At 34.4% G+C, this 12,916-nt stretch overlaps 2 protein-coding genes across 2 annotated transcripts; both read left to right on the top strand.

Moving 5' to 3' along the window:
• Positions 1-7,652: 7,652 nt before the first annotated feature.
• On the top strand, positions 7,653-9,629 carry LOC139784370 (uncharacterized). Its single transcript, XM_071723543.1, has one exon. The coding sequence runs from the start codon at positions 7,653-7,655 to the stop codon at positions 9,627-9,629; it is 1,977 nt and encodes a 658-aa protein (XP_071579644.1).
• Positions 9,630-9,841: 212 nt separating this feature from the next.
• Positions 9,842-11,477, top strand: LOC139784375 (ATP-dependent DNA helicase pif1-like; the record flags this gene model as incomplete). Its single annotated transcript, XM_071723547.1, has 2 exons — positions 9,842-11,078; positions 11,181-11,477. Coding segments are annotated over exons 1-2 (1,534 nt in total), but the record flags the coding sequence as incomplete, so codon positions are not given.
• Between the last annotated feature and the right edge of the window lie 1,439 nt (positions 11,478-12,916).

Below are 12,916 nucleotides of genomic sequence, written 5' to 3'. Positions count from 1 at the left end.
CCGACCATAGCACAAGGGATGTCACTATCTTATCTCTTGGACGAAAATTCCTTACAGAAAATCACAGAGAACGCCTGGAAGAAACCCTGGGGAACGTTCTTAATTTTTGGCAATGCAACTGCAGGATTAATCGGAATATATTTCTTTGCAAGGACAGCAAAGCTGATAATCGACACCATTATACACGGTTACGCACTACACACTATATACGGATGGTCAATACATTTAGTCGGAGCACTGTGGGACTCGGTGACCAATTTACTACTGCATCTAGCGCGAGGGACGCCGAAGGATGACAAAAAACAGGGAAGAGAAGCAGGAGCACCCCCGCTCCCGGCCGAACAAGAAAAAACTGCAGCGGACACCGCACACGAACACGCACACGCACACACTCAACTCTTACGATCTCCTTCGTACCATATTGCTATGCAAAGCAATGTGGAAAACGTGAAAAAATCTACTATCCGCAACGAAGCTCACAATACGTATCCACAGCTATAAATAAAAAAAAATATTTTTCTCTCTTTTCTTTCTTTTCCTCTCAAGGAGGACTGAGAGTAATAAAATCCAGATTTCGAAAATATGGAAACTATATTAACTAAGTTAAAAACAAATGTAAAATCCGAAAACTCAAGCGTTAGCCAGTACGATCTTGATTCTTGAAGAGCGCACAAGTTGTACTCGCTATTTATATAAACCCAGGTAAACTCTAAATAAACAATTATATTATACATATATGTATACATTAGAATAGTTGTTGAAATTAACACGATCACATTTATACAAATCAAGTATTAAAATGAGACCGCCGACGCCTGATGAAAGAAGCGAGGAGGAGAAGAACGAATTGTACGGGCCGATCGACGGAGTTCTGCCCGAGGAGCACGAAGACACATACAGGGTTATCGTAGACGGCGCGTGCCTCCGCGACCCTGAGGGGGAGGAGGGAATGGTGCTGGTGAACTCCTCCTGGCCACGTACAAAAATGTGTCTAGTCTGCTATTTAGATCAGTTGCCACCACTCGAGGACGACGAGGAGATCCCCGAAGTTGATGGATATGAGGTCAAGTGGGGGTACCACGCCCTCAGCTCGCCGCGGCACGGACTCCCGCCGTCGACAAAGTTTTGCTGTACCAAGTGCGGAGAGGTGATTTTGGGCATGAGACCAGCTCGACAGTGCCGCGACTGTATTGAGGAGTTCCTCGTACAGAAACAAAAGTACGAGATGGCGCAGCCCTTATGAAAAAGTAGTACTGGTTTTAATACTGGAAAAAGTATTGGTGAAAGTACTGGAGACATAAGTACTCAAAGTACTACTAAATTCGACCATACTGACTTCGTCAGTACTCCTTCCCAGTACTCATCCAATACTCATTCAGTACTCTCTCCAGTACTCCCTCCAGTACTTTCTCCAGTACTCCCTCCAGTACTCTTTTAGTACTTATCGAATACGTGGGATACTAACGTGTGGTACAGGCGCAGTACTTGCGCAGTACTATCCAAGTAGAACAAAAAGTCAAGATGATATCAAAATAACGTCATATTGATAGTTTAGTGTGTTAATTTAGTATTTTATTAATTTAGTATTTCCAAGATACGTTACGAAAAAGTAGTACTAGCAATCAGTACTCAGTACTGAGTGATCAGTACTCGTAGTATTGACAGTACCCAATCAGCAAAGAAATGTTTTTAAAAATATTTTTAAAAACATTTGGAAATAGTTATTTGTGTAACAAGTGCGGGAAGTTGAAAATTGGACACGGGTGCGGAGTGGACGCACGAGCCCACTGTTTCAAGTGGTGTGTGGAATTGGCTATTTGTCGCACAAAAAACACGCGCGTAATGGGCCACTTTCCACGCACGTGTGATATAAACATTTTTGAAAACATTTTTAAAAATGTTAAAAATAATGGGTTAACAGACCTTTTTTTCATTGAAAAAACATTTATTTTAACATTAAAAAAAACATTTTTTAATGTTTGAAAACGTTTATTTTAACGTTTAAGAAAAATGTTTTTTTAATGTTTAAAAAATGTTTATTTTAACGTTTAAAAAGACATTTTTTAGTGTTTAAAAACGTTTATTTTAACGTTTAAAAAAGTGTTTTTTTAATGTTAAAAAAACGTTTATTTTAACGTTTAAACATTTTTGTAATGTTTGAAAATGTTTATTTTAACGTTTGAGAAAATGTTTTTTTTATGTTACAAAAACATCTATTTTAACGTGTTCTAAAATGTTTTTTTAACGTTTGAAAAACGTTAATTTAAGATTTGAATAAATATTTCTTTCACATTTAAAAAGTTTTTTTTTAATATTTGAAAAACAAATCTTAAAAATTGTTTTTTTATACTATATTTATATTATTAGTTGTATAAAAATCTTAGTATTCGTATTAAAAGAACATTTTTCAAACGTAAGATGTTTTTCAAACATTTAAACAACTTTTCAAATGTGAAACAATTATTTTTAAAATCTAAAATAAACGTTTTATAAACGTTAAGAAACATTTTTTATTTATAAACTTAAGGATGTATGTGTGCCATCTCAAAAGCATTACCAAAAATCTAAAAATTTCATAGATTGTTCTATTATTACGTCTAAGTATCTGTGTAAAATTTCAGCACAATTCTCTTACTGGTTTAAAAGTTATTGTAATTAAGGATGTATTGGAGGTATTTCAAATATATTCAGAAAGTGCTGTAAATTGTTTCTAAATTAAATTAAAAATACTCTGTAAAATTTTGAAGTTATTTAAGAGTTATTTAAGTTTAAAGTTGATAAAATTAACATTATCCCTTATAGAGAATCGACACTTTGCTGTAAATATAAATAAAATATAAAAATAAACCATTAAGATATTTCTTAAACTTTTTTTATGTGTAAAACATACATCATTGATATTGTATTTTAAGTTTCAAAATTTTTTGCCACAAAAAAATTTTTTTAATTGTTTAAACAATACTAATTATTTAAATAACAAAAAATTATACTCAAACTGTTAACAGTAATCCCTTCTAACATATAAAAAATTTTGAGTTGTTTGACATACATGCAAAGTCTTCAATCAAGAAAACAAAATTATACTACATATAGCTATAGGTAAAACATCCTTAATTGTGTGCTCATTGATAAACTTTAAAACAACAAAGTACTTTATTAAAATTGAAAAAATAAATGTTAAAATTTTATTTTTCTCATTATTTTATTTGAATATATTTCTATACAAATATCTATATATTATTTATATATAGATATTTATCTATATATATAAGTCACGTCCGTCTGTCTGTCTGTATGTATGTACGCGAACTACTCATTCGTTAGTGGACCAAATTTTTACCAAAAGTATATGAAATAGGGGTAGAATTTCCCGGGGATGAAAATGTCGTGGTTAATTTTTCGTTACCGATCTTTTTGGAAACCGGTTCTGAATTTTTTCAAATTTTACGAGAATTTTTCGGGTATTAATTTACCGAATCTTAAGGAATTGTATATGAAACAGGGGTAGAATTTCCCGGGGAGTATCATAATGTGCATAGTTTTTTTGCTACCGATTTTCTGGAAACCGGTTTTTTTTAATTTTTTCGATTTTTCCGGAAATAATTGACCGCATTTCAAAGAATTGTATATGAAACAGGGGTAGAATTTTTCGAGGAGTGTTATAAAGTGTATAATTTTTTGTTACTTATTTTCTGAAAACTGGTTTGTTTAATTCTTCCAATTTTTCGGGAATTAATTGACCGAATCGTAAAGAATTGTATATGAAGTAAGGGTAGAATTTTCCGGTGAGCATAGTGCCATAAAGTGTATTGTTTTTTGTTACCAATTTTCTCATATACTCATAAATGTCACCAAGTTTCAAGGGTAAACCAAAGGATGATGTCGCTGCCCTAGATATAGAGGTTGATGTTGAATCTTAATAATGCGAAAATATACGACGATGCGCCGCGTAGCGGGCGCGAGTCGAACTCTCTCACAGCGCGAGCCCGCGTTGCCGCTCGCGCCGCACAATCGTGGACGACGGAAGACGCGCGGTGCGGAATTCATCTCTCTCTCTTTCTCGCTCTCTCTCTCTCTCTCTCTCTCTCTCTCTCTCTCTCTCTCTCTCTCTCTCTCTCTCTGTCTTTTTATTACATGTTAATATAATTTATTATAGTTTTATTTCCGCGGCCACGTTTGTGTCCACGGCCACGTCCGCCATATCCGCGTCCGCCACGTCCGCGTCCGCGTTCATGTCCTCGGCCTCTTCCTCCTCTGGCCCATCGAGGTGGTACTGGTGGAATCTCAGTAGCCATCACTGCAGGTTGTGGATTGTTAGTCACCACTGCAGGCTGTGGATTATCAGTAGCCATCACTGCAGGTTGTGGATTGTTAGTCACCACTGCAGGCTGTGGATTATCAGTAGCCACCACTGCAGGTTGCAAATTGTCAGCAGCCACCACTGCAGGTTGCAAATTGTCAGCAGACACCACAGCCTGCAGTGGTGGTTGCTTCGTCAAAGCAGCGAGTTGCTGCTGCAACTCATGCAACTTCTTCTTTAAGTAGAGATTTTCAGCATTAAGGTCCACAATGTCATTCTAAAAAAAGATATATAAAGATATATATATATAGATAATAATAACCGCAATTCCTCTCTCTCTCTCTCTCTCTCTCTCTCTCTCTCTCTCTCTCTCTCTCTCTCTCTCTCTCTCTCTCTCTCTCTCTCTCTCTCTCTCTCTCTCTCTCTCTCTCTCTCTCTCTCTCTCTCTCTCTCTCTCTCTCTCTCTCTCTCTCTCTCTCTCTCTCTCTCTCTCTCTCTCTCTCTCTGTATTTAATTCTTCCGCCGTAATGATACCGCTAATTTAAAAAAAGATATATAGAAATAAATCTATATATATTAATAACCACAATTTCTTTCTCTCTCTTTCTTTGTTTCTTTCTTTCTTTCTCTTTATTCACACACACATACGTACATATATACACACAAATCTTTTTCTTTCCTTCTCTCTCTTAACCATATTTTCTCTGTCACTCACATACATATATATACACACAAATCTCTTACTTTTCTTCTTTCTCTTAACTTTGTCTCTCTCTCTCTCTCTCTCTCTCTCTCTCTCTCTCTCTCTCTTTTTCTATAAAATTCAAATTTACTTACATTATGCTCCTGTGAAGTGCATACATTTTCGCTGTTTGTCTCTCTATTGATTTTTGTAGGCTTCTGCAGTTTCCTCTTTGAAAATGGATTATTTATATTTAATTTTTCTGCTGTAATCATACCGCTATTCTAAAAAAAGATATATAGGTATATATATATAAATCTGTGTATATTAATAACCACAATTTCTTTATCTCTTTCTTTCTTTTTATTTACACACATACACATATATACATACAAATCTCTTTCTTTCCTTCTATCTCTTAACCTTATTTTCTCTGTCACTCACACACATATATATACACACGAATCTCTTACTTTTCTTTTTTCTCTTAACCTTCTCTCTCTCTCTCTCTCTTTTTCTCTGTCTCTCTCTCTCTCTCTCTCTCTCTCTCTCTCTCTCTCTCTCTTTCTCACTTTCTCTTTCTCTCTTTTAATATCATTCTCTATCTTTTATTCTGTCATTTCTCTCTCTCTTTCTCTCTCTCTTATTCTTTTTCTATAAAATTCAAATTTACTTACATTAGGCTCCTGTGAGGTGAATGCATTTTCGTTGTTTCTTTCGATCTCTGTAGGCATTTTATACGATATCGTATACACTATTATATATCTACTATTATATTAGATGAAATATGCAGGACAGCTCCAAAAACAATTGGAGATGTGGTACGCGTATAATATGAATATTGAGGATAAAGTTACCATGGTGATGGAACAAATGTATTTAAATATTTATTAAATGTAATAAATGTTTAAATATTTGTAATAGATATTTTTAGATAATAATTACATTTTTATTATATTTTTCTATATATAAAAAAACGGCTACTATCCGCCGATACAGATCTGCTGTGCGCCTGTATAAAAAAGGCTACTATTCGCCGATACAGAGCTGCTGTGCGCCTGTAAAAAAAACGGCTACTATCCGCCGATACAGAGCTGCTGTGCGCCTGTATAAAAACGGCTACTATCCGCCGATACAGAGCTGCTGTGCGCCTGTATAAAAAAGGCTACTATTCGCCGATACAGAGCTGCTGTGCGCCTGTAAAAAAACGGCTACTATCCGCCGATACAGAGCTGCTGTGCGCCTGTATAAAAACGGCTACTATCCGCCGATACAGAGCTGCTGTGCGCCTGTATAAAAAAGGCTACTATCCGCCGATACAGAGCTGCTGTGCGCCTGTATAAAAACGGCTACTATCCGCCGATACAGAGCTGCTGTGCGCCTGTATAAAAAAGGCTACTATTCGCCGATACAGAGCTGCTGTGCGCCTGTAAAAAAACGGCTACTATCCGCCGATACAGAGCTGCTGTGCGCCTGTATAAAAAAGGCTGCTCTGTGCCTGTAAAAAAAACGGCTACTATCCGCCGATACAGAGCTACTGTGCGCCTGTAAAAAAACGGGTACTATTCGCCGATACAGAGCTGCTGTGCGCCTGTAAAACAGGCTGCTCTGCGCCTATATAAAGAATCAATAAAACAAAATAAGCAAGAGAAAGAAAAGATTTATTAAGAAAATCGATCTATGCAAATAAGTAGTTTGCGGTCAGACAGACAAACAAATGGTATTTATATAGATAGATTATATCTATAGATAATTATTTATTCTAATGTATTTATTCTGATTCGATATCAAAAATTAAAAAAATAAGGCTAATTAAAAAAATTGAATTCTAAAGGGTATTCGAGATAATAAAAATAATAAAAAATAATTTCTTTTTTAAATATCTATAGATATAAAGAATAATTATTATAGATTTGAAAAATAATATTGTATTGTTATTTATTTATGTACTAGCGTATAATTATGCCTCAAAAGAGAAAATACAGAAATTTGACTAAAGTGAGTCGCGAAAGTAAGCGCTTACGACAAATGCGCAAAATTGAAAATTCGGAGGAAAGGTCTCAACGACTCGAAGCTAATGCTCAAAGAAATTCTCAGCATAGATCGAATGAAAATAACGACGCAAGGTCTCAACGACTCGAAGCTAATGCTCAAAGAAATTCTCAGCATAGATCGAATGAAAATAACGACGCAAGGATTCAACGACTCGAAGCTGATGCTCAGAGACATGCTCAGCAGAGGGTCAATGAAAATGATGACGCAAGGACTCAACGACTCGAAGCTGATGCTCAGAGACATGCTCAGCAGAGGGTCAATGAAAATGATGACGCAAGGACTCAACGACTCGAAACTGATGCTCAGAGACATGCTCAGGGAAGGCACCAAGCTAGACAATTAAGTCATCACATTGCGCTAATTTCCAAGGGACATGAAATAAATGTGTCAGTTTATACACTTGGCCAAATGAATGTAGAATGTCAATTTTGCAAATCGTTAAACTTTGCATGTGAAAAATCTAAAGATGGAAAATTTACATATTGTTGCCAAAAGGGCAAACTTAAATTAAAACCAATAAATTGTCCTGATTTTATTAAAGAATTATACATGGGAAATAATTATGCATCAAAAAATTTCCTTAGTAATATTCGTTCATATAACAGTGCTTTAGCTATGGCTTCCATGGGTGCCCCGGGAAATAGAAATCCATTGAATGTTGTGAACAATGCTCCTTATTGTTTAAAAATTCATGGGCAATATCATCATTTGACCTCGACGGCAATGCGCCCAGCGGATGGGCAAGCTCCGCGATTTGCACAACTTTACTTTTTAGATACAGAAGAAGCTGTAAATCATAGAATGAATAACAAAGCTAATCAAGAATGTGATCCAGAAATAATGAAAGATTTGTCATGTTTTATGGTTCAATGTAATGAATTTGCAAAAACTTTCAAGATGATGCGTCAAGTTGAAAAAGATCTGAATCCAATAGGCAATAAAACAATAAATTTAATGTTGTCATTTAGAAAAGATCCTCAACATGATCAAAGAAGATACAATGCTCCACAAGCTAATGAAATTGCTGTGGTCTTTCAGAATGTAGATGGTGAACCTCCATTTGAAAGAGACATTAGGATTTATAATAAAAATTCGAACGATGTACAACAAATATCAATTTTGGACAAAAGATGTGACCCAATGTGTTATCCATTGTTATATCCATATGGTAACGATGGATGGCATTCAGAACTTAAATCAGATAATCCTAAATATCCAGGATTTAAGATAAGTCAAATGGATTATTATGCTCATCTGCTGGCACCAAGAGTTGAATTTAGCCAATTTAAAAGGGCAGGAAAATTGAGATGTCAATTTATACTTGATGCATATATGAAAACTGAAGCCAATAGACTTAATTATATTAAATTGAATCAACCTCAATTAAGAGCTGAACTTTATTCCGGATTAATGGATCATCTTGATAATCGAGCACAAAATGAAGGAATTACAGTTGGTATACCTGTAATATTACCATCTTCATTTATGGGCAGTCCAAGAAACATGCAAGAAAGATACCAAGATGCTATGTCTTTGGTCAGAAAGTTTGGTAAACCAGACATTTTTCTTACCATGACTTGCAATCCTCAATGTCCAGAAATTAAGAATAACCTTGATGGATGTCTAATAGAGTTTCGACCTGATTTAGTTGCTAAAACATTTAACTTGGATGTCAAAGAAGTTTTAAAGGATTTAATACAAAATAAAATTTTTGGAAATATTATAGCTTATGCAGGCGTAATTGAGTTTCAAAAAAGAGGGCTTCCACATTTGCATTTACTTGCAATGTTAAGTGATGAAGATAAGCCACGACTTCAAGAAGTCATTGACATGATGGTATGGGCTGAAATCCCTGACGAAGAAAGATATCCAGAACTTAATAAAAAAGTTTTGAAACATATGATTCACGGTCCATGTGGAGATCCCTCAATGAGATATCCTTGCACTGGGGAAGATGGAAAATGTTTAAAAGGTTTTCCAAAAGAATTTCGTGAAGAAACTAATGCTAATGTAAATGGATATCCTATGTATCAACGTAGAAATTTTGAGAAAAAATACATCGTCAGAGGCAAAAAAATTGACAATCGATGGGTGGTCCCATATTCACCATATTTAATAATGAAATATAATCGACATATAAATTTGGAAATATGTTCATCAGTGAAGAGTGTAAAATATTTATACAAATATATTCATAAAGGATTTGACTGTGCTGCAATTGAAGTACAAGCACGAGATGGCACAAGATTCATTAGAATAGATGAAGTTAACTCATTCCTGAATGCAAGATATGTTAGTGCTCCAGAAGCAATGTGGAGACTGAACGGATATGATCTGTTCATGAAGTCTCACACAGTCATAAGACTGGCAGTTCATTTGCCTAATCGCCAAATGGTTTATTTTCGTGCGGGAAATGAAGAGCAAGCTGCTCAAAGAGAGCTTAATCGAGATACTACGCTGACTGCATGGTTAAAATTAAATCAATCTGATGAAAATGCAGTACAGTTTCTTTACATAGATATTCCTTATCATTATGTATACGATAAAAAGAAACTAAGTGGAAGCCACGCAAAAAAGGTGGTGACAAGATAATTTCAAGACTCTATACAGTAAGCATAAAAGATATTGAGAGATTTTATCTACGTCTTCTTCTATTACATGTGGCTGGAGCTAAATGTTTTAAAGATTTGAAAACTGTTAATGGAGTTGTTTATGAGACATTTAAGGATGCAGCAATTGCAAAAAATTTGGTGGAAACTGATGATATTTGGGGAAAAACGCTAGAGGAGGCAATAGAATCCAAAATGCCTGTACAACTTAGAGAATTATTTTCTTACATTTGCATATTTGGAACTCCAATAGATGTATTAGCTATTTGGAATAAATACAAAGATTTCTTGATTGAGGACTTTGTACATAAGAATGTTGTTAATCCTGAAAATATGGCTTTAAATCATATACAAGAAATTTTAATAAATAATGGAAGTAGCTGTGAGAATTTTCAATTACCAAATCCAACTCCAGTAAATATTTACATAACAGAGTATAATGTGGATGAAGAAAGAATACGTGGTGATTATTTATTATCGACATTAAATGCTGAGCAAAAGCACGTATACGATATTGTCATGCGAGCAATTGAAAATCAAAATGAACTTCATCGGTTATTTTTTATTGACGGGTTTGCAGGAAGTGGTAAAACCTATTTATTTAACACATTTCTAAGTGTTATTCGAGGAAGAAACGAGATAGTTCTTCCATGTGCCTCGACTGGAATTGCAGCAACACTTCTAAAAGGAGGAAGAACTTATCACTCTCTATTCAAGCTTTCAATTCCAATTGATGATAGTGTTAAATCCAATATCAGAGGAAATTCTCAAGCTGCACGAGAACTGATCATTGCCAAACTAATCATATGGGATGAGGTGAGCATGACTGTTGGACATGCTTTAACAGCAGTTGATAAACTTTTAAGAGATTTAATGAAGAATCCTCGACCATTTGGAGGAAAAGTAATTTTATTTGCAGGAGATTTTAGACAAAATCTTCCCGTAGTGCCACATGCACAGAAAGCAGCCATAATTGAGTCGACTGTAAAATACAGTTCTATATGGAGGAATGTAACTCAGGTTAAACTAAAGCAAAATATGAGAACTGGGGAAGAAAAAGAATTTGCAAATTGGCTAATGCAACTCGGAGATGGTAAATTATCAAATACGGATGGACTACATCTCGATACAATTGAAATTCCCCAGAATTTTATATCAAAAGAATCTCTTATTGCTGAAATTTTTGGTGATAGAATCACCATGGAACAGATTAAAGAAAATCCAGATCGAACTATTCTTTGTCCTAAGAATGAGGATACATTCAAAATTAATGATGAAATTCTTTGTCTAATGGAAGGAGAAGAAAAAGAGTATCTCTCAATTGACTCTATTGTAAGTGATGATCCACAAGAGCAATTGAATTTTCCAACTGAGTTTTTAAACTCTCTGACACCTTCTGGAATGCCAGTTCATCGACTTAAAATAAAAGTCAGTGCTATAATAATCCTATTAAGAAATTTAAATACTAAAAAAGGACTCTGTAATGGCACAAGATTTATTGTTACTAATTTGAAAAATAATCTAATTTATGCAGAGGTTCTAACTGGTCCTGCTCGAGGACAGATTGTCTTTATTCCAAAGATGGATTTAATTACAAGTGATTTGGAACTGCCATTTAAGTTTAAACGAAGACAGTTTCCTATTCGAGTGTCATTTGCTATGACAATCAATAAATCACAAGGACAAAGTTTAGAAAAAGTTGGGATTTATTTGCCACATCCTGTATTTGCTCATGGTCAACTTTATGTGGCATTTTCTAGAGCAACCAGAAAGGAAAGTGTAAAAATTAAGATTGATGAATTAAGCAATCAAGGACATCTAATAGAAGGAAGTAAAAAATGTTTTACAAAAAATGTAATATACAGAGAAATTTTATAAATTGAAAAATTATAAAATTGTATAAATGAATAATATAATAATTAAAATGTTAATAAAATATACATTTAAAAATTTTAAAATAAATTACATGAAAAATTATAAATATTAAAATTGTAAAAGTAATTTTACAAATAATAATTAATTTTTAGTATGAGTGTAAGTGTGCAATACGAGATACGTTTTAAAATGTCAAAAAAGTAAATTGCGATCGATTCCCTTGAAATTGGTACCAAAATTTTTATTTATAGTGGTACAGCTATTTTTATTTATAGTGGAATAGGCCTACTGGGGAAACCACTAAAAAAAACGCATTTACAATAGTACCTCAAGGGTGATGCGGAAATCTATTAGCGTTAAATGTAAATATACGCTAGCACCTATTTGCGTGTTTTATTACATATGTCCTCCGGGGCTAAGCCTTTATCTATATATATAATTTCTTAGCTTTGAGGTTTACGCGCTAGCTCTGAGGCCCGCGCGAACTACTCATTCGTTAGTGGACCAAATTTTTACCAAAAGTATATGAAATAGGGGTAGAATTTTCAGGGGATGAAAATGTCGTGGTTAATTTTTCATTACCGATCTTTTTGGAAACCGGTTCCGAATTTTTTTCAAATTTTACGAGAATTTTTCGGGAATTAATTTACCGAATCTTAAGGAATTGTATATGAAACAGGGGTAGAATTTCCCGGGAAGTATCATAATGTGCATAGTTTTTTGTTACCGATTTTCTGGAAACTGGTTTTTTTAATTTTTTCGATTTTTCCGGAAATAATTGACCGAATTTCAAAGAATTGTATATGAAACAGGGGTAGAATTTTCCGAGGAGTGTTATAAAGTGTATAATTTTTTGTTACCCATTTTCTGAAAACCGGTTTTTCTAATTCTTCCAATTTTTCGGGAATTAATTGATTGAATCGCAAAGAATTGTATATGAAGTAGAGGTAGAATTTCCCGGGGATTGCATTAAGTGTATAATTTTTGGTTACCGATCTTTTTGGAAACCGGTTCCAAAATTTTTCCAATTTTTCTGGAAATAATTGACCGAATCTCAAAGAATTGTATGTGCTGACACACACATACACGCGCGCACACATGGGCCGATTCTCTCGAATTTGATACCAAAATGCAAATTTTTCGGAGATGAAAATGTAGCGGCTTTTTTTTGTTTTACGCCCCCCCCCCTTCCCATTCACCCGCGCGAAGCGCGGGCTCAAAAGCTAGTAATAATATATAAGGTAAACAATAATAATAAAAAATATTGTATATATAGAACGTATATAAGTGTATGTGTTATTGAATTTATGATATTAAGTACAAAAGAATACATAACTAAATGATAAAGTTCGAAAGAGAAAAAAAAATTTGTGTATGGAAGCGTGTATTTTATAG

This window comes from Temnothorax nylanderi, unplaced genomic scaffold (genome assembly GCF_030848795.1).
Source record: "Temnothorax nylanderi isolate EJ_2023f unplaced genomic scaffold, tnyl_v1.0 TNYL_tig0617_pilon, whole genome shotgun sequence".
NCBI classification, from domain to species: Eukaryota; Metazoa; Arthropoda; class Insecta; order Hymenoptera; family Formicidae; genus Temnothorax; species Temnothorax nylanderi.
The sequence above is the reverse complement of the archived record's forward strand: the minus strand, read 5'-3'. Positions and strand labels throughout refer to the sequence as shown.